This window comes from Halichoerus grypus, chromosome 6, assembly GCF_964656455.1.
Source record: "Halichoerus grypus chromosome 6, mHalGry1.hap1.1, whole genome shotgun sequence".
NCBI lineage: Eukaryota > Metazoa > Chordata > Mammalia > Carnivora > Phocidae > Halichoerus > Halichoerus grypus.
Window position 1 is genome coordinate 110,747,936 of NC_135717.1, and position 23,566 is coordinate 110,771,501.

At 35.7% G+C, this 23,566-nt stretch overlaps 1 protein-coding gene and 1 pseudogene across 1 annotated transcript in view; one reads left to right on the forward strand and one right to left on the reverse strand.

Annotated features, from left to right (window-relative positions):
* The window catches only part of ADAMTS20 (ADAM metallopeptidase with thrombospondin type 1 motif 20), a 166,944-nt gene that overhangs the window by 105,108 nt on the left and 38,270 nt on the right, over window positions 1–23,566 (reverse strand). Inside the window, exons 5-10 of the mRNA XM_036065623.2 lie at window positions 17,824–17,907; window positions 17,194–17,318; window positions 15,825–15,865; window positions 5,423–5,528; window positions 3,452–3,598; window positions 1,291–1,432 (exon numbers count right to left, since the gene is read on the reverse strand). Of these exons, the coding sequence (XP_035921516.2) occupies window positions 1,291–1,432; window positions 3,452–3,598; window positions 5,423–5,528; window positions 15,825–15,865; window positions 17,194–17,318; window positions 17,824–17,907 (645 nt within the window). The remainder of the gene's footprint in view (window positions 1–1,290; window positions 1,433–3,451; window positions 3,599–5,422; window positions 5,529–15,824; window positions 15,866–17,193; window positions 17,319–17,823; window positions 17,908–23,566) is intronic.
* Window positions 20,914–20,988, forward strand: LOC118518677 (U4 spliceosomal RNA; annotated as a pseudogene).

Genomic DNA, 23,566 nt, shown 5'->3' on the forward strand with positions numbered 1-23,566 from the left:
AAAAGAATCTTTAAGTTCTAGTCATCGATTTACCTCTACACACACAAAATGGCAATGTTTACTTTCTAAGACCTTTTAGATTTTCATCATACATTGAACAATGGGAGAGAGAAATTAGGGTGGAAATATTCACAATTATGGGAGACATTTTTCTCTTGGCAAGACATTCTTCTAAAGAACTTTTTGTTGTTAAAATGTTATTCATAATGAGTTTCCAAAAGCCTCTTTTGATAAGATGATAGAATGTATGAATAATGTGCATAGAAATACTGTATAATGTACTGGTTTCCTACTTTGTGAATATAATGCATACTTTCAACTTTTGAACAAAGGGTTCTCAAGTTTTCACAAGAAACAAAATCCACAGAGGTTCACGGGAGCTATACCCAAGATAATTCTCTTCTTTTTCTGAATTTAAATCCAAAGTTTATTTAGTGTGTAAGTCAGGTAAAAAAGAAATGTATCTTTAAAAAAAAAATTTTTAAGTTAAATCTTCCCTCCTCCATAGTGGATATTTAAAAGCTTAGTAACATTTTTTATTATAAGTTTAAGATTTTAAAAACAATACTACTATGCGGAATATGCTTTGCCTATCTCTGCACTTACTGTTTTGTTACTATCATTCATTCATTCATTCATTCATTCAACGAGCATTTAGTTTGTGACACCTAGTTTGTGGCAGATCCTGAACACTGGGGATACATATTTCAATGAGTGAATGAGGCTGCATTCCTGGTCCAATGATCGTCATGACCTAGGAGTATATCTGACCTATGAAAAATCCTTTAAGTTGTAAAATAAGAGTTTAGTGATAACTAAACAACAGGCCCTAAATTCCGTTTCTATGGATTCAAATCTATGTAAATTAAAATGTAGTCTATTAAGTTCCCTGAGCCTTTAATATAACTCATTATCAAGACACTTAAATTTTCTCCCCCACCCCAAAAAATAGTATTTGAATATAAATATTTGAATGCTTCTAATTTTCAATAACCTCTCAGTGTCTATTTTTTAAATGGGAATACTTCACATAGGATTTTGTGAGGGTTAATGAAGATAATTTTTAAGTACTTAACACAGTACATGGCATATAATAAGTACTCAATTTTAGTTTCCTTTTTAACCCCTTTCTGGCAAACAGCAAATTTCTCAGACTTACAAACTTCTAAGATACATTTAGTTCACCTTCTGTTCAAGAGAATAAATGTACATTTTTGAAATATATTCTAACTATAACTTTGTAGTTTTCAAAAAAAAAAAAAAAAAAAAAAAGGACAGAATTTTTCTTACCAAGTAGGGACATACTTGTGATCCAGGACCAAACATAAGTTCACATTGCTTGTTTACATCATACATTAATCCAGGAAGTTGTGAAGACAGATCATACATTCTCCCATTTGGTTTGTCAAGAAGGCATTCCCCATGACCAGTACTGTACCAATGACCAAAAATATTGTGACTATATATGGATGTATAAGATTCTTTGTCACATTTACTGTGTTCTACACTTTCAAAAAGAGTATCAGTATTTTTTCATAATTTAAAAACCAATTCATATCAAAGTCAGGAAGAAAACCTCACAATTCACAAAGGACTTTTAAGGTGTTTGTTCTCATTTGAGCCCCACAACTGCTTTGAAGATACAATTTTTAAAAAGAACAAGGACAAATTCATCAGAATTTATGAAACCTATTCATATAACCACTCTACACTTTTGATCTATTTTGTTGCCCAATAGTAATGCCTTATATTTAATGCCCAAATTGTCAAGATGTTAAAAGTTTTCAAATCATTTGAGAAAGTACATTAATAGTTCTAAACAACAAAACAAAGGAATTTCAGTAAGTGTCATGTTGTCTCCACTTTAAAAAGGTAGAGTTTGCGTTTTGGTTCTACCACTTCCCAGGATGCACGGCTCTGGACAAATTAACTTCCCTGAGCCTGAGTTTTTCTCATCTGTATTAACAGTGACACTATTCACCTTAACAGTTTCTATTAGAGTATATGTATAAAGGACTTAGAAAAGTGGTAAATAGCAGGGGAAATGTGTGTTTATTACTCCTCCTTTGTAATGCAGCATCTAGTGTCTAGGAAACTGAAAATGCTCAACCATTCCAATTGGGTTAAAAACAATTTGTTCCAAAAAGGTAGAAACAATTTGTTTCATTGCCATAATTTAAAAATTTAGAAATTTTTACTGTCTACAAAGACATTAAATTTTGTCTAAAAATGAACATATAAATTAAAAAATATATATATATTTTAAAATTCCCATTGTAGAGAATCCCATTAACCCCTTTCAAAAATAAGCACATCCACTGGTACTGTTAATCAATAACTCAATTAGCCGTTGAACAAAGCTATATGGAAGCACGTATAGATCAGCAACCATGTATTATGCTTTTGCTTATTCTTTTAAAGATTTTTATTTATTTGACAGAGAGAGAGCGAGAGCAGGAACACAAGCAGGGGGAGTGGGAGAGGGAGAAGGAGAAGCAGGCCTCTCGCCGAGCAGGGAGCCAGATGTGGGACTCAATCCCAGGACCCTGGGATCATGACCCGAGCTGAAGGCAGACGCTTAACGACTGAGCCACCCAGGTGCCCCCGTGTATTATACTTTTAAATTAACTCCCCATACAAGGATAAATAATCACTGATAATTTGGAGATGTATTTATGAACATATATTCCAAAGCATGGTTACATTCATTCCCACAGTTCTCATAAGTAGAGGTAAACAGAAACTGCATAGATCAGGGATTATAATATGTAGAAGAAATGAATATCATATTCATACCAAAAAAAATTCCCTGGAAAGAGCTTGGCCTTGCCTTTTGGCAACTTTCAGTAACTAGGATAGAAATACCATTTGAATAAAAGTGGGAAGTAAAGAAACCTGGTGGGAAATGGAGAGACGAGGCAAGAAAAATCTGGATCTGTTTCCTTTCTTCAGACCTAGGAAAATCCTCCAAAAGAATCTGTAAACATATAGACTCCACATCTCTCTGGCCGTACAGAGCTATTTGGAATGTGCATAGTTTGACTTCAGCTATCGTCTGTCCTTCAAAGACACCTCAAACATGAGCTACTCAAACTCCTCTCAAAATACTACCCAGTAGCTTCTGAAAAAATGCAAACATACACAAGGAAGCTGTGAATCTCAGTAGGGCTCCCCTCGAAAAGGGGTGATCCTAATAGAGCACCTAAACTGTTAAAAAAAAAAAAAAAGATAGCTAGGTCTGACCTGTCCCCCTCCTAAAATATTTTAGGAGTGAAATATGTATATACAGCTCTTTCCTTTTTTAAAAAACACATTTGTACAAAGTACACTTAAATTTAATCAGAAAAACTAAACAGAAATTGAACCACTTTAAAAGAACATATAAATTTCAAGTTCTATAGTCTAATAAAGGTTTCATTATTTAAATAAAGTAATATAATTTCAGACTTACTCTAGGAATTCAGTGATATATTTCTGACTACATTTTGACCATGTCCAAGGACTTGTGTGGTAATTTAAAGTTGGAGCCATTACATGATATTGATGTTTAATTCCAGTTTCCTTACATTTAAAACTATCATCATGTGGAACATTAAATCTAAAAATAAAAACAAACACTTAAAAAAAGAATATGAAAATATGAATACAACATTAATAACAGATCTCTTACCCTTATAAGGTAAAATACAGATAAATCCAATCACATCAAAATTTATACTCTTGATCTCTCCCATAAAGCATTATAAAACCAAGGTTATCTTCATGTTCAGAAGCACATGATCTGAGAAACAGCAGATTATAACTTTGATTGGTAGCACAGTCTGCTGATTTGGTATGTGAGTCCAAACAATCAAAATATGTGGACTCTGGCTCACCTCACCACGATATGGGTACAGCATTCACATAAACACTTGCAGGTTTCAGCATGCATATCCTAAGAGATGTGTGTAGGTAGATTACATAAAAGTGATACCACACTAGTTTGCAGATCACTATTACTACAGTATCAAAACTTCTTTAATCCCTAATTCCTTATCATTCTATAGTATCCATCTGTTTTATATGAAACAGCCTCAGTACTGTTTCTGGTCTATACTCAGTAAGTGATTATTGATTGAACTGGAATAACAAAAACGTTCCTAAATCAAATCTTCCTAAGAGCAGGATATTAAATAATCAGCTGGCCAGCAACAGAGCCTATGCATTCTTTTGAGGACCTAAGTATGAACTTACATTTAGAAGGAACACTGAAACCACCTAGCTCAGCTCTTTGCCTGCTGAGATTTGTACTTAAAAATCAGTCCTTTAATTAAACTACTTACCCATATTCTAAAGACACCTAAAGAGTTTTTCAGGAAGAAAATAAATGGCTAAGATGGTAGTCTCTGCAAGAACAGTTTTCCATTAGTTAGTAGCCTTGGAAACCAGCTAGTAGTGCTTCCCAGATGTTGCTGCTAGACAGCGACAGCCCCCAGGTAAGCTCCTGAGCCTAACCCACTTCAACAATTTGCGTGTGCACCTTGCTGACAATCATGAAACATAATCGTGCTAAAAGGGAACTGAAGACGCACTAGTTTAATAAAAATGATTTCCACTTGAAATGATTCCTGTTGAATACTCTAATGATGTAAGGCATGACCAGGAAAAGAAAATGTAGTCAAACTAAGAGAGGCAACTCTAGCCTCGATTCCTTATTAGCATATAAACAAGAAATCCCAGGAGTGCTGGGGGCACACATATGGAATCCCTTTCAGAGGATGAGTTTGTAGGGGTTTCTGACTTTCCATGGGAGCTCCGAGGCTATCACAGGGAATCATGGCCTCCATTCTTAGAGCATAGAACCCCAGTAGAATTTTTAATAATGCAGGAACAGATAGAACCCCTCATTTTTACAAAAACAAAAACAAAAACAAAAACAAAACCAAAGAACAACAACAACTATGAAGCTGGAGAAATAACTTTTAAAAAATCTTTTAATGATTAAGAAATTCCCACATGCCACATTCTCTGCTGGGGCTCTGAGCTATAAGAGCAACGAGTTGGTATTACAAATATTATCGGGAGTTCCCCAGAACCAGAAGCCCCTGCAGGCCCTCCCATAAGATGGAAGAGGACAGTACCTGGTCATGTATGGGATAACAAGGGATAGAGGCCAGAAGTGCTTGTCATGTAATCCAATACAGTAAATGAAATAAAAGAATTCCCAAGTTCTAGTTCTTTGCTTAGTCTGTTGATCTGTGCAGCCTGTCTGACCTAACATAGATCACAAAAGAGCCAGAGTTAGCATTTCAGGGATGAAAATTACACTAACAATATTTTTAAAGACATAAAGCTGCTAATTACTCAATTGAAGATGGAATTTTAGGCATTCTGTGCAACGATTAATAGAAAGCACATTACTGAGGTAGCAGAAGGTACTTACACATGCCCAAGCTCATGGGCTATGGTAAAGGCAGCACTGAGTCCATTTTCTTCACTAATAGAGCAGCTCCGTAAAGGATCACACAGGGTACCTAATTCTGCTAAACCTGAAAAATTTCATGTTTGTATTTCAAAATTGGAAACATCAAATCATAAAGAACTAATTATTTTTTTATTACATTCGTTAGCTACCATATAGTACATCATTAGTTTTGATGTAGTGTTCAACGGTTCATTAGTTGCGTATAACACCCAATGCTCATCACAACACTTACCCACCTTAATACCCATCACCCGGCTACCCCATCCCCCCACACCCCTCCCTTCTGAAACCCCTTTTGTTTCCCAGAGCCCATAGTCTCTCATGGTTTGTCTCCCTCTCTGATTTCTTCCCATTCAGTTTTCCCTCCCTTTCCCTATGGTCTTCTGTGCTATTCCTTATGTTCCCCATATGAGTGAAACCATATGATAATTGTCTTTCTCTGCTTGACTTATTTCACTTAGCATAATCCCCTCCAGTTCCATCCATGTCGATGCAAATGGTGGGCATTCATCCTTTCTGATGGCTGAGTAATATTCCATTGTATATAGGTACCACATCTATAAAGAACTAAATGTTAAAGCATTTACTATTGCCATTACTACTACTTAGAAAGGGATGCAGAGTTGGCTGTTAACATCACAAATATTTTATAAGGTGAAGGAAAAAAGAACAGAATGATTTATCTGCAGTTGAAATCTTTTTACCAATTCCTGGATTCTTTTACTGGAGAAAATAACCCAAAATATGGGGTGAATAATTGTTTAAAAAAAGGAAGAGGAAAAAAGTATTTGTTACAGGAAGGATGAAATTTTAGGCAACATTAGTGTGGATACTAGAAAAGGCAATGAATGTTTAAATTGGTAACAGAATATAGAAAATAGCACAGAACACTATAGATTAATGAATTTGCTTTAATATTTAAAGTTTTGAGGCAGTATACAATTATGTACTTATAATTAAATGAGTGATTATATGTTAAGTGCATAGAATAGCACCTGGCATCTGATATATGTTAAATAAAATGATTCACTTATTTAAGGCATCCAATAATTTTGAAAATATTTTAGAAAATGTATCCTCTTAAGATCTATTCACTCTTTAATATAAAGAATATCATGCAATGCCAATATGCTGCTGAAAGATACAGTATGAACGGACTGGACAGCAAAGACAAAAATTACAGCTGGTAGAGTCTTTAAAATAATCTAGAATAAGAAATTGAAAATAAATGTTCCTTACAACAATCCATAGTCCATCAACTCAGTTGGCATTTATTTACCTTAATAGCATAGTTTCTGCTACTATTTTTCTTCAGTATTTTCTTGTAAATTATCTGCTCTCCTAGGACAATTCCTTTCATTAAAAAGAATTTTTCATATATAGCCAGTTGCTTACTGGAAAGTTTTTGCATTTAGAAATTTCTTAATATAGAGTAGACCTGTATCAACTATTGTGCTTTAGCTCTATACTCCTCTGTATTCTTTCATTCATAAAACTTAAAAGCATGGACATTTTCCTAGCATTAAGGTAAATTTCCTAACAATGAGAATGTTTTTGTTGTGCTTTAAAAAACTTTGAACTGAGGATCTAAAAATGCTGGAAAAGTTCAGACTAACAAGTTCAATCACCAATACTTTTTTAATTTTAATAAACAAAACAAAAAGTATTTGCTCTCTTTCTGAACGCACAGCCAAAGGGATGGCTTGGGCAAAGGTCCCCCCCAAAAGCATTTTCTTAGAATCAAGGCCAAAAATGAGCAAGGAAAAAAATATTATTTAACAGTGTGCTATCCCAAGAATGAGAGAATTATTGTTTTCCTAAAGTATGACTTTCTACTTGTATGTGCACTTAGTCAATTTTAGTCAATTTTATATTTCTCCTTTAGTAGAAGTTAAAACTAAACACATTTTTATTGAATACCTTGCTATTTCTGTGTCACCTTTAGTATTTTCAATCTGTTAAAAATGGCTCAATTTCCATCTATTCATTTTCAGGACTATGTAGATATTTCAAACAAAATATTGACTCTATTATCACCCAAGTTTTGTTTCATGCTTTAAGGGACTATATTCCAAGCTAAATGTTTTAATCACATAACAGATCTATGGAAGTATGTATTGTATATGATTAAAGACCCAACTCAAATATGCCCATAAACAGACAAGAACAACAACAAATCAAAGTGAATATATAACATGGCACCAGGTAGCTAATTGATGGTTTGTGCCTAAATTCATTCAAGCTGATATTGGGTTCTATAAAAGTGGTCAGTCAGAGACAGAATAAAGTAGGATGGGCCCAAATCTGATACAGGTTCCCTGTGTTTGGAAGTTCAAGAAACTGCACAATCACCCAATCTAGCCATTTTAAAGAATGAAAATCATTTTCAACATACTTTGCAAAAAGGGCTCAGAGACTGGGACAATGATATCTACAGAAGATAACATATAGCAAGATACCTAGTAATTTTTCCACCTATTTTAGAAGAGAAAATAAAATACTAATACTTGTGTTAATATGAGTTGTGCAGTCTTAGGCAAATTATTTATTCTTATCTATGAAACTGAAAGTTGTTCTTACTTCATAGGTTTGCTGTGAAGATTAAATGAGTTAAATCACATAAAACCTTACAATAGTGTAAGATACACAGTAAGCACTCCAGATAGGTCAGCTATTATTATCATTACCCTAATGAATGATTTCAGGGGTGCCTGAGTGCTTCAGTGAGTTAAGCGTCCAACTTCAAAAAGTTAAATTATTCATAAGCATTACATATTATTAACAGACATGTCAATATTATTAAGGATCAAATCTCAAAAGACATACAAATTGTCAACAAATATATGAAAAAATGCTCAATATCACTAATCATCAAGGAAATGCAAATCAAAACCACACTCCACACCGGTTAGAATAACTGTCATCAAAAAGACCAGAGATATGGGGCATCTAGGTGGCTCAGTTGGTTAAGAGCCCAACTTTGATTTTGGCTCAGCTCATGATCTCAGGGTTGTGAAATCAAGCCTCATATTGGGCTCCGCTCTGGGCATGGAGCTTGCCTAAGATTTTCTCTCTCCCTCTGTCCCTCCCCCTCTCTCTCTCCCTTAAAAAAAAATGCTTTCAGGGAAGGAAGAACAAAGCTGGAGGTTTCATAATCCCAGATTTCAAACTATATTACAAAACTACGGTAATCAAAAGAGTATGGCACTGGCACGTACACACACACACACACACACACACACACACACACACACACACACAGATCAACAGAATAGGATAGAGCCCAGAAATAAACCCACACTCTTATGGGCAATCTATGAGGAGGCAAGAATATGAAATGGAGAAAAGATAGTCTCTTCAGTTTTCCAAAGAAGACATCCAAATGGCCAACAGACACATGAAAAAGTGTTCAATATCGCTCGGCAACAGGGAAATCCAAATCAAAACCTCAATGAGATACCACCTCACACCAGTCAGAATGGCTAAAATTAACAAGTCAGGAAATGACAGATGTTGGCGGGGATGCGGAGAAAGGGGAACCCTCCTACACTGTTGGTGGGAATGCAAGCTGGTGCAGCCACTCTGGAAAACAGTATGGAGGTTCCTCAAAAAGTTGAAAATAGAGCTACCATATGATCCAGCAATTGCACTACTGGGTATTTACCCCAAAGATACAAAAGTAGGGACCCGAAAGGCTATGTGCACCCCAATGTTTATAGCAGCAATGTCCACAATAGCCAAACTGTGGAAAGAGCCAAGATGTCCATCAACAGATGAATGGATAAAGAAGATGTGGTATATATATACAATGGAATATTATGCAGCCATCAAAAGGAATGAGATCTTGCCATTTGCAACGACGTGGATGGAACTGGAGGGTATTATGCTGAGCGAAATAAGTCAAACAGAGAAAGACATGTATCATATGACCTCACTGATATGAGGAATTCTTAATCTCAGGAAACAAACTGAGGGTTGTTGGAGTGGGGGGTGGGGTGGGAGGGATGGGGTGACTGGGTGATGGACACTGGGGAGGGTATGTGCTCTGGTAAGCACTGTGAATTGTGCAAGACTGTTGAATCTCAGATCTGTACCTCTGAAACAAATAATGCAATATATGTTAAGAAAGAAAAAAAGAAGAAGAAGAATGTAGCAGGAGGGGAAGAACGAAGGGGGGGATATCGGAGGGGGAGAAGAACCATGAGAGACGATGGACTCTGAAAAACAAACTGAGGTTCTAGAGGGGAGGGGGGTGGGAGGATGGGTTAGCCTGGTGATGGGTATTGAGGAGGGCACGTTCTGCATGGAGCACTGGGTGTTATGCACAAACAATGAATCATGGAACACTATATCTAAAACTAATGATGTAATGTATGGGGATTAACATAACAATAAAAAAAATTAAAAAAAAAAAAAAGATAGTCTCTTCAGTAATGGTGCTAAGAAAACTGGAAAGCTAGGGTGCCTGGGTGGCTCAGATGGTTAAGCGTCTGCCTTCGGCTCAGGGATCGAGTCCCACATTGGGCTCCCTGCTCCTTGGTAGCCTGCTTCTCACTCTCTCTCTGTCTCTCATGAATAAATAAATAAAATCTTAAAAAAAAAAAAACTGGAAAGCTACATGCAAAAGAATGAAACTGACCACGTCCTTACATCATACACAAAAATAAGTTCAAAATGGATTAAGGACCTAAATGTGAGATTTGAAACCATAAAACTCCTAAATGAAAACACAGGCAATAATCTCTTAGATATCAGCCTTAGCAACATGTTTATGGACATGTCTCCTGAGGCATGGGAAACAAAAGCAAAAGTAACTATTGGGATTACACCAAAATAAAAAGCTTTTGCACAGCAAAGGACTCCATTAGCAAAATGAAAAGGCAACCTACTGAATAAGAATATTTGCAAATGATATATCCAACAGGAATTAACATCAAAAATATATAAAGAACTCAAAAAACAATCCAATTAAAAAATGGGCAGAGGACCTGAATAGACATTTTTCCAAAGAAGACGTACAGATGGCCAACAGACACATGAAAACATGCTCAACATCACTAATCGTCAGAGAAATGCAAATCAAAACCATAATGAAGTATCACCTCACACCTCAGTCAAAATGGCTGGTATCAAAAATACAAGAAATAATAGGAGTTAGCAAGAATGTGAAGAAAAGGGAACATTCATGCACTGTTAGTGGAAAGGTAAACTGGTACAACCACTGTGGAAAACAATATGGAGGGTGCTCCAAAAATTAATAGAAATACCGCATGACCTAGTGATTTCCATTACTGGGTATTTACCCAAAGAAAACAAAAACACTAATCCAAAAAGATATACATACCCTTATGTTTACTGCAGCATTATTTACAAAATAGCCAAGATATGGAAGCAACTCGTATCTGTTGAAAGGTGAGTGGATAAAGAAGCTGTGGTGTATATATACAATGGAATATTACTCGGCCATAAAAAATAAAATCTTGCCATTTGCAACAATATGGATAAACCTAGAGTGTATTATGCTAAGTAAAATAAGTCAGAGAAAGAGAAATATGATAGGATTTCACTAATATGTGGAATCTGAAAAACAAAATACTCTTCAGTACAGAGAACAAACTGGAAGTTGCCAGAAGGGAGGTAGATGAGGGGATGGGTGAAACAGATGAAGGGGGATCGAGAGGTACAAACTCTCAGTTATAAAATAAGTCACAGAGATGGTAAGTACACAGCATAGGGAATACAGTCAATCATATTGTAATAACATCTTAAGGTGACAGTGACTACACTTATTGTGATGAGCATTGAGTAATGTATAGAATTGTCAAATCAGTATGTTATACACCTGAAACTAATGTAACATTGTCAGTTATATTTCAGTAAAAAATAAAAATGTTATGAAAATTTAAGCTAATAAATTTTACTAATAACAGTGAAATATCTAGTAAGTAGTGCTTTTTAAATACATTCAAGAAGATAAAAAATATAGTCTGATTACCACTGGAGAAATTAGTTAAAAATTTTTCCCCAAAAACCCCATAAAACAAAACAAAACCCATGAAACAGATGGTTCACTAGGTGGGATCACCTAAACTTCAAGATATAGATCATTAAAATATTCTATAAAATCTTCCAGAGAATAAAAAAAATAGTATACCCTGACCAGTTCTAAAAGGTGAATAAAACCTGGTATCAAAATTAGACAAATATGATAAAAGGTCACTTCATTCCTGAAAATACATCCATGGAATGGAATCTAACAGTTAAAAAAAAATTCCTCATCGAGATTGGTATAACATTAGAAAATCTATAAAAGGAATTTGTTATTTTAAGTAAATACTCGTATCAATGTCTGCAAAAATAAAACCATTTAAGAAAAGAAAGCACATGCCTGGGCAAGGGGGAACTGAAGGAGTAGGAGGAACCTGAGCTCATTTCCTCCCACAGACACATCAAGCCTGCAGCTACATACAGAGGAACTCCCTAAGAACAAACTGAAGACTATTGGAACAGCAATTCCAAAGCTAAAGATATTAAGAAAAAGCCACATTGAGAAGAGTAGAAGGGGCACTGATAACAGGCTTACTGGGAACCAAATTCCTAGGAAGGCAACCCACAAGCAGGAGGAATATCACAGGTACAGGGTTCCTTCCGGAGGAGTTAGGGTTGGTTTCAAGCACCACATCAGGCACTCCCTCCCACCTGGAAGATAGGCACCAGGAAGATGAGCCTCCTTGTCTGGCTGTGAAAATCAGCAGGACTCCAGGAGAGCTAGAGGGTAATAGAAAATGGAGACTCTGCTCTGAAAGGACCCACACACAATCTCACTCACTCTAAGACCCAACACAGAGGCAGCAGTTTGAAAAGCACCTGGGCCATACATGAAGGAGATTTTGTTTACTAACTTTAGGGCATGTGCCAAAGGGGCAGGAATCTGTAGGAACTTTCTCCAGGAACACAAGCTTTGGGGGGCAATATTTCCTAGCTGTCCTTCAGCCTAGTGTAGGATGCTAGCCCTGTCCAACAGCACAACTACAACAGTTGGAACCAATCACACTGGGTTCTAACCATACTGACCAGCACACAACAGCAACCAGTCCTATCAGTCAGCCATATCAGGGGCCAGCCCACCCACTAGTGTGCCCATGGCATGGAGAGCCAGGCATTATAACCATCAGACTACAGGCCAGCCTCACCCACTGGTGCACCCACAGCAGTTGTAGACTAAACAGTAGAGTGCATGCACTTCACACAAAGGACACCACCAGGGCACCTAGTTCTAGTGACCAGAGGGACTATACTTCTGGGACACACAGGATGCCTTCTACAAAAGGACAATACCTTTAACACCAGCAGATGCAGCTGACCTACCTAATACACAAACACAGAAAGTCAGACAAAATGAAGAGACAGAAATATTTTCTAAGCAAGAGAACAAGACAAAACCTCAGAAAAAGAACCAAATGAAATGGAGATAAGCAACCTACCAGATAAAGAGTTCAAAGTAATGGTCACCAGACTTCAGAGTAGATGAACTCAGAACTTCAACAGATAAAAAAATATACCAAGGCACCTGTCAAAACTGAAGAATAACTGAAATGAAAAATACAGTAAAGGGAATCAACATATTAGAGGATGAAGAATTAATCAGAAATCTGGAAGACACAGTAGTGAAAATCATCCAAGCTGAACAGCAAAAGAAAACAGAACTTAAAAACTGAGGATAGGTTAAGGGGCCTCTAAGACAACATCAAGTGTACTAACATATGCATTTTGGGGTCCTAGAAAGAGAAAAGGCAGAAAACTTATTTGAAGAAATAGCAGAAAACTTCCCTAACCTGAGGAAGGAAACACATCCAGGTCCATGAAGCATATAGGCTCAAACAAGATGAGCCCAAAGAAGTCTACACCCAAACACATAATAATTAAAATGTGTAAAGTTAAAGAATCTTAAGAACAGCAAAAGACAAACTACTTAACATACAAGGGGACATCCATTAAATTAACAGCTGACTTTTCAGCAAAAACTTTGCAGTCCAGAAAGGAATAGCATGATATAGTCAAAGTGCTGAAAGGGAAAAAAAAAACTTACAACAAAGAACACCCTATACCAAACAAGGTTATCATTTAGAATTGAAGGAGAAAGAAAGTTTCCCAGAACAAAAAAGTTCATCACCACTAAACTGGCCTTACAAAGTAGTAGAGCAATCACTTATAAAGCTGCTCTGAGGATTAAAAGACAAAAGTAGTAAAATCAACTTTATCTTTAGTTAAGGGATACACAAAATGAAAGATTAAAAAAATGACATCAAATACATAAACATGGAGTATGTGGGAGTAAAATGTAGTGAGTTTAGAATGTCCTTGAATTTAAGAAACAAACTTAAAATACTGCTATATATGTAGGGTGTTATATACAAAACTCATAGTAACCACAAACCAAAAACCTATAATAGATATACATACAAAAAAGAGAAAGGAATCCAAGTATAACATTGAAAGTCATCAAATCACAAGTGAAGAGAGCAAGAAAGGAACAGAGAACTACAAAACAACTAAAAAAAGTTAACAAAATGGCAATAAGTACATACCTATCGATAATTACCTTAAATGTAAATAGATTAAGTGCTCCAAAGGCATCAGGTGACTGACTGGATAACAAATAAAACCTATCTATTTGCTGCCTACAAAAGACACTTCAGACCTAAAGACACACAGACTGAAAGTGAAGAGATGTAAAAACATACTCCATGCAATTGGAAGTGGGGGGAAAAAAAGCTAGGGTAGCAATACTTATGAGACAAAATAGACTTTAAAACAAAGCCTAACTAATGGGAAGCCATCAGAGAGGGAGAAAAACCATGGGAGACTCTTAAGTATAGGAAACAAACTGAGGGTTACTGGAGGGGAGTTGGGTGGGGAATGGGGTAATTGGGTGATGGGCATTAAGGAGAGGGCACGTGATGTGATGAGCACTGGATGTGTATACGCAGCTGATAAATTATTGAGCACTACATCTGAAACTAATGATGAATTATAAGTTGGCTAATTGAATTTATTTTATTTTTTTTAAAGATTTTATTTATTTATTTGACAGAGAGAGACACAGTGAGAGAGGGAACACAAGCAGGGGGAGTGGGAGAGAGAGAAGCAGGCTTCCCGCTGAGCAGGGAGCCCAATGCGGGGCTCGATACCAGGACCCTGGGATCATGACCTGAGCCAAAGGCAGACGCCCAGGCGACTGAGCCACCCAGGCACCCCTGGAAAAAAATTTTTAATTCAAAAAAAAAAAAAAAAAGTAAGAAAATGACAAACACCACAGTGGAAAAATAGGTCATATTTCTTTCATTCCTCAGAGTAAAGGAAATATAAATGGCCAGTAGATATGAAAAGATGTTCAAACTCAATAATCATAGAACTGAAAATTACTACTATAATGAAATATATTACATTTAGATTGGCAAAAATGATAAATCTGAAGGTACATTGTGTTGAGGACATAATCAAAAGGAATGTTTATACATTATTGATAAAGATGTAAATTGGTACAACCACTTTAAGATATACCAAAGTTGAACATCAGCAAATTTAATAACAATTTCAATTGTAGGAATATACCCTAGATTTTAAAGTGAAGTTCATTATGAAAACCTGGAATTGGTCCAAATATCCACTAATAGTGTGTAAATATGTAAACTGAGGATGAATTATACAGGAGTGAAAATCCATGAACTACAACTACAATGCTCAAAAAGAAGCAAAACCAGTTTCTTTTATGAACATATAGATATATAGGATTATTTTTCAATATGGATGAAAGGAACTGGAACATATAAAATTCATGGTATTGGCTACCTCTTGGGATAGAATAAGGACTTAGCAAAGGCCATATGAATGTATTAAGTTTTGGCTCTTAAATCTGGTGGTGGATTTATGGCTATTCATTTTATTATTTTTTATTATTTTGCTTTAAATTTGCGTATATTTTATATGTATATAGTAATTGGCACAATATCAGTTCTTATTCTTTAAAATGTATTGAGGCAGAAGCTAATAATGACAATCATTAATCAAGACAATCAAAATGATTATGATGTAAAAGGAAAATAAACATTTTAAACAATTCAGTAAATTATATATTTATTAAAGATTTTTTTATTTGAGAGAGAGAGAGAACACACAAGCTGGGGGGAGGGGCAGAGAAAGTTTTGAGAGACTCCATGCTGACCGCGGAGCTGGTTGCAAGGCTCTATCTCACGACCCTGAGATCACAACCTGAGCCGAAACCAAGAGTCAGATGCTTAACCAACTTGTGCCACCCAGGCATCTCTATAAGTTATATTTAATTTGCAAAGTAACTTACCCAATGTGTCACATTTCTCTCTAGCTCCACAAATGTCTTCCCTTAAAACAAAAAAGTTTGAAGCATTTCAGAAAATATTTTTACAAGTCAAAACAAAAATAAAGAAGCTTGAACTATGATGTGACTATTACCACAAACTCACTTCCAAATCCAGATCTTATTAAGCTCTCAATAATTTGAACCTAGGATAATACACCATTTGTATATACCAATAAGCAATGCGTGCTATATAAAAGTGACTGCTGAAAAGAGCTGAAGCTTTAACCACGTTCAATGATAAACTTTCTAAGTGTATTTTTCACTTCTGCCTTTATTTATGCTCTATGTGTAATATAGTTTATGCTTTTCTAGATGTTCCAACATCATTATGAGCTTCAGCTATTATTCTTCACCACAGATAATGTTCTCAGATATTACCAAATTGCTTACTTTTTTCTTCTGCATTACTTAGTCTCTACGCATTCAATTTGACAGTTCTCTTGTCATTTCTTATGGTCTCCCTCTTCTAGCCTCCTTTGTCTACCTCCCATTTTATAATTCATTATCTCCAATCTTTGTTGCTTGGCCTCTAATTACAATCCAGGGAAGAACCATGGACTGATGATATAATATGGTGTATAAAATTAAGTCAATTTTGCTTTAGTTCTAAAATTTTACAGCTATTTTATATGGACTAAGTGTTTCATTTCAGAGTTCTAGAAAGCAGAGATTTTGGAGTCTGTCCCTTAAGTGGAAGAATTATTTCCTTTTGTCAACCAACCAATCCTAAAATCTAAATATCCTGGTAGCCATCAGTGTTGCTGAAGCAAAGGCATGAATTAACAATATATAGTGGTGCTTGTAAAATGGACAATCATTTTATAATAGCAGAAGTTGTTTTCCTTAAGCAGGTTGAGAAACACCCTCATAAATGTAGTCTAGTAATTAAGACATGTATTGAACATCAAAACACAGATTTTTTTTTTAAAGTACAAGAAGTCCAAAAAGTAGACAACCAATTAAATTCAAAAGCTCTTCTTTCCAAGCAATTAAAATATCAAGTGGGGAATGAACATAACCTATATTCAGTTCCACAACTATGTTTATTTGCAATTATTTTTCATAATTCTGTCCCTAAATAAGGAAATTATTTTGTTTTGGTCAATCCATTACTCAACAACCTAACATTGCTAATTTCCTAAGGAATCAACTAGCATTCTGGTCTGCAAGAATAATGTTTTCATACAATAGTATCTTTTGCAATACAAGTTCTCATAGAACACTTCTGTGTATTATTGATAAAGAATTAAGGTAACAAGAAGTATCAGTGATCATGCAGGAGAGAAAGAGTAAACAACTGCAGTTGGAAGGGTTATTTCTAAAACTGTACCTAGTGATAAGAACAGCAGTGTCATGGTGAGAAGGGTGAGCATCATCAAGAACATTCTGAGTTTGTTGCCATAGACAGAAGTTACGCAATGTGGTAGCTGCATTGTAACTGATGACTGGTCCTTCCTACGCAAAAAAATGAGCAATTCAATATTACATTAAAACATCCCTCGCCCCTTTTCTCTCCAAGCTTGTCAGCATCCTTGCAATTTATTAAATAGCATTTTCAGAGGCAAGTGAAGTGGCATTTCTCCCTCGTATTTATTCAGGAATATTTTAGCAATACTTAAGACATGGTCAAAAGGGAATCTAGTGAGAACTTTTCAATGTAACCATCCAATACTGAGGATCAAAAAACTTCTAAAAAACTGTATTTTAAATCCTTCAATGACAGGATTATAAAAGGAATACCTCATTGTTTTTAAGCCTTAAGTTTTTAAGTTGTTTTTATTACTTCCTTTCTTTTTGTTTCCATCACAATATAAAAAGTTAATCTCACTCCTTTTCAAATCAAGTTTTTAAATGTAAATTTTAGGAATATCTCATTTCCAATAACAATTTTGTGATCTATGTATATTGTTACTAGAAGCCTACTACAATTAAGATTACTAACTTCAGGCCTGTTTCTTACCTGTTCATTATGAATTACAACTAATTTTACAATTACTATGTTGATAAGATTTCCAATACTTGAGTCCTTGTAGATTGCTGCAACCTGCAAGGAAAAAAATGTAGGATTATCTGCATTGTAGAATGTTAAGCAGCACCGGAGTTTACTTCTAGTTCTTAATAGAATTGTACTTAATTAATATTGTGCTGTGCTATAATGAGAATATGTTCTATCTTCTTAGTGTTAAAGTCTTATTACATATGCTCTTCTAAGACAGTCCTTTAGATGTTGTAAATGTAAATTTTGATGTAATAACTGCTAATAAAATTATACTGAAAGTGTTTTATTTAAAAAGTGTAGGACTAGATGCCTAAATGAATTATTTCTTCTCAAACATAAATTGAAACCAGTCCTAGAACATCAATTCTCTGATTCAGCCGCATGCTGGAATCTCCTATGGGCCTTTTCACAAATCCAGACGCGCAGGCCACATCCCTTACAAATTAGATCAGAATCTCTAGGGTTGAGATGCAGGCATCAGTATCTTTTAAATTTCCCCGGTATTTTTTAATGATTCCAACGTGAACCTGAGCTTGAGAACCAGTATCCTTTAAACCTACTACTGAGATCAGCAGCATACCCTAGAGCTGATTAGAAACGCAGAATTGCAGGCCCCACCCTGGACCAGTGAATCAATCTGCATTTTAACAAAGTTCTCAAGAAACCTGAACACTGAGAGCTTGGAAAATAGATGCTTCAGCAGGAATTTCACTTCATTCTGTGTCACAATCCATAATTTACACAACCATTATTCTCCATAAAAATATATAAGTTTTACCTATTTTTCGGTAGTTTTACCTAATATTTTCCACAATGGCTACATATTTCCAATTCTGAGTATGCTTATAATTTTTAATGGTTAGCACTACTGGAATCCATGGAAACAGATTCATCCAAAAATCACATAAGGAACCCTAGAAGAGGTCACAGGTCACAACCTGGTCTTTAATTCTCCAAGACTGAAAAAAGCAATTCTATGAGGCCCTCTCCATGGGCTCAGTTTGTGATTCCTCGTTAAGGTGCTAATTCACTAGATTCATCTCCTCTACTTGTAGCCATCATAAAGGTTCCTCTGCAGTAGTGGTTTCTTCCACATCCAATGCCTCAGGGTCTTGCACTCCTTCAGAGATATAATCCCCTCAGGACCCGGGCCACCCATGCAATGAAAATTTTTTCCAAAGATAGGCAGTAGTCTCTTTGACAATGACCTCAGTAACATCTTTCTTGGTAAGTCCCCTCAGGCAAGGGGAAAAAAGCAAAACTAAACTACGAGGAATACACCAAAATAAAAAGCTTTTGCACAACCAAGGATACCATCATCAAAATTAAAAGGCAACCTACTAAATAAGACGTTTGCAAATGATATATTCAATGGGGATCAGTATCAAAAATATATAAAGAACTTAAAAACAATATGATTAAAATAAGGCAGAGGACCTGAATAGACATCTTTCCAAAGATGACATACACATTGCCAACAGACACATGAAAATTTGCTCAACATCACTGACCAGGGAAATGCAAACCAAAACCATAAGATATCAAAAAGACAAGAAATAAGTGTTGGTGAGGATGTGGAGAAAAAGGAACCTCTGTGCACCATGGATGGGAATGTAAAGTGGCTGCAATCACTGTGGAAAACAGTATAAAGGTTCCTCAAACAATAAAAATAGGAATACCATATGATCCAGTAATTCCACTACTGGGTATTTACCCAAAGAAAACCCTAATTCAAAAAGATATATGCACCCTTATGTTTATTACAACAGCATTATTTACACTAGCCAAGATATGGAAGTAATCTAAGTGTCCACTGATAGATGAATGGTTAAGACACGGTATATACGTAACAGAATATTACTCAGCCATAAGAACAATATCTTGCCATTTGTGACAACATGGAGGAACCTAGACTATAATGCTAAGTGAAATAAGTCAGACCAAAAAAGACAAATACCATATGACTTCACTTATACATGTAATCTAAAAGGCAAAACAAAGCATTAATAGACTCGTAAATACAGAGCACAAACTGGTGGTTGCCAGAGGGGAGGGGGTGGGGAATGGGCAAAATGGGTGAAAGAGAGTGGGAGATACAAGTTCCCAGTTATGGAATAAGTCATGGGGATGAAGGGTACTGCATAGGGAATACAGTGAACGGTGTTGTAAGAGCATTGTATGGTGACAAATGGTAGCTAAGCTTGTAGTGAGCATAGCATAACATGTAGAGTTGTCAAATCACTCGAATCACTGTTGTACACTTTGTCAACTATACGTCAGCTTAAAGTTTCTGAAACCTGAATCACCATCTCCCGGACCACTACCCAAACCAAGATAGCAATTGCTTGAGGAGTTACTACTTGTCTCATCTTTTTATAAATGTTCAGCATCTACACCCTGCTTTGTTGGCTAGCAACCCAGAGAGCTAAGGAAGACATGGACCCTGACCTTCTGAAGCTTAGAATTTGCTGGAAGTACTAGCAGCCAAGGCGGTTTCAATATAACTGAATAATATACATGGTTGCTGCTGTTTTGCTACGTGGAGTACAACCACAACCAGAGCCCAAAGCATCTCTGGAAATGCGGACACTGTAGGGTCAGCATGGACTTCAATACACATTCCAGCACCTTTTCTGTTGCTTTAGCTGCACGGCCACAAATGTTTACAACAGTCTACCAACGGTGGTGCCTTCAGCTCTGGCAGTAGCCCTTTTTGGCAAAAGTGGGCATCTTGTGGGGTTGAGAGTACGTTAAAACAGGGACAATCAAATGGTTGGCAATTTCAACAGGTCTGTTAACACTGCAGTATTGCTCACTTGAAAATGGGAGCTGTGGAAATTTGTAGCTGAACTGATATTTTCCATGTAACTTAAAAAAAAATACTTATCTCCCAGGGAAAATAAAGTATACCCATACTTGTAACTACAGAGTTATCCTCTGATTCAGTGAGTTTAAAAGTGGATGTTTTTCTAAGTCAAATTACAAAGTAAATAATACACCTCAAAGGTATGCACAAAGGCTCTCCCCCCGCCTTGAAAATGAACAGTTGTGAGCTTTGCACAGTGGCAGTATCGTAGCCAATGAAGTTTATCTGAGGCGCGATTATTGCTGATTGAAAAATGAACAGTTGTGAAGACTTCTATGTCACAGGAAACCATGCATTCCCAGTTACACCACAGAGAAAAAAGCTTAAGTACTATGAAGTATCTACATAGCTAATTTCTCTACTCATTGCCCCAAAGATGTTGACTATCAATGACAATCCGGATATTTTAGTATCAGCTACGAAATATATAGTCTTAAAAATATTGAGTTTCAGAAGGAACCAGATACTGCACCTATAACGTTTCTATAAGATGTGGCATATATATCTACAACGGAATATAACTCAGCCACACAAAAGAATGAAATCTTGCCATTTACAATGACATGGATGGAGCTAGAGTATTAGGCTAAGTGAAATAAATCAATCAGATACAAATACCGTATGATTTCACTCAAATGTGAAATTTAAGAAACAAAGTGGGGGGTAGGGGGAGAGGCAAACCAAGAAACAAACTCTTAACTATAGAGAATAAACTGATGGTTACCAGAGGGGAGGTGAGTGGGGGGGATTAACGAGCACACTTGCTATAATGAGCACCGGGTGTTGTATGGAAGTGTTGAATCACTATATTGTACACCTGAAACTAATATTACACTGTATGTTAACTGGAATTTAAATGAAAACTTAAAAATAATAAAACCTTATTCTTTTAGAGGCAAAAATTACAAAAACAGAGGGTTCAGCTTAATTCTTCACACACACCTCTCCCCCAAAAACTCAGATTGATATTTTGCTTTTATACTAAAATGGTATCATGAAGTAATTAAAGGTATCCTATTTAATTGTATGCATTTCCTACTGTATGTGCTGACCATCATCTATGTGCTCATATTCAATATATATACCTTCTACTATATTTGGATATTTAAAGGTTTATGGTATAACTATTCAATTAAATGGAATCGTGAAGCAGGCAGATGACAAGGCCCATTTCATTACTCAGAGGCTTTTCTAATTGGCATGTACAATGTGCTTCTCTCATCCCCAAACTACCACCCCATATTAGATTTCCATGATGGTAGGGTACCATGTTTGCTACTTCTTCATGAATACATTTATAAGTTTATTGGCTTTAGCTCTAACCATTGTATCTACCTTAGGGAATTTCAGCATTCCACTCTAAGCCCTTCTAATTAGCTCTTGGTACAAAAATTTCTTTCAGAACCCTAATGTGTTTCATGACATTGCCCTGCTCTGGTCACTTGACCATGGCCTCAGAGAACTGTTATGTAGTCAAGAGACCCTGGTTTTAGTTCTAGCTCTATTACTAGTTACAAGGAAGTTTCTCAACTCTAGAAATGGGTCTATCTACTTTTTGTCTCAATACCTGCAACCATGTTGAGGCACGGAGCACCCTTGGTCACAATGCCCTAGCGTATTTAATTAGTATTTACCAGGTGCTGTTGGGGGAGGAGTGTAGAGGGCATTTGCTCTAAAGAACAAAATCATTCCACAGTTAGAGAAATGTTGAGTAAAAAAGTTAAGTAGCTATCTTCAGGGTCTTGAATAGGCTAACACATATACACATAATCTAGTGAGAGGTGTTATTTCACACAAATGCTTGAACATTATCTTCCCCTTCTTGCTATGGAGAGTGCTGCATTTTAGAATTTTTATTGATCTAATTAAAATGTATTGAATCTTTTATTCTTTAAGTGTTTGTTCTTCTGGCATATCAGGTTTATGTTTCTTTACAGGTCTCACAAAACAGTAATTCACAGACATATATCAAAAAAAGGTAGAGAAGAAATGATATACATTCTATTGTTTAAATATTAAGAAAATTCTAGGCAAAATACACTTCATGCAAATCATGAAGTTACTGTCATCATTAACTGACCAACTATTTTGAAATAATTTGTATATAGAGCTTCAGCAAATGTACATATATGATATGCTTAGAGGCTATCTTCATTTTTATCATTTTTGCCATTTTTGAGATAACGGACATATTAGTTTTAGATATACAATGATTTGATATATGTAGATATTGTGAAATGATCACATTAAGTTAACATCCATCACCACAGTTATAATTTTTTCTTGTGATGAGAACTTTTCAGATCTACTCTAAACAATTTTCAAACATAAAATAATCACCATGTCAACTATTCACCATGCTGTGTGTTACACCCCTAGGACTTATAACATCAGTGAAAGCAATGATATTACGTCAGTGTAATGCAAGTGAGGGTTTTAGTTGATAAATGCCCCTATTTTAATAAACAGGGCTAATTCCTGATGATCACATGGTGCTCCTTAAATTTACCCTATTAAATCTGTAAGAAGGTGAATATTATAAAGTCAAACCTTTGTGAACCCAATGGAGTATAGAAGACTCTGACCTAGTAAATATTTTCAAGGTTTATTAAATATGTCACTGAATATCAAAGTAAGTCTGTTGAAGAAAGTAACTCCTCTAGATGACAATTACTTTGGTAGTTTAATTATACGTAAATGCCATTTTAGTCAAATACTGTCACCCAAATTCTTTAAAGATAAAAGCTCTGGTATAGAAAATAGTTGAACATCTCTGATCATTTAACACAAACTCATTTCATTAGATACGTTATACACAATTCTGTTCTTTCCGGTTTT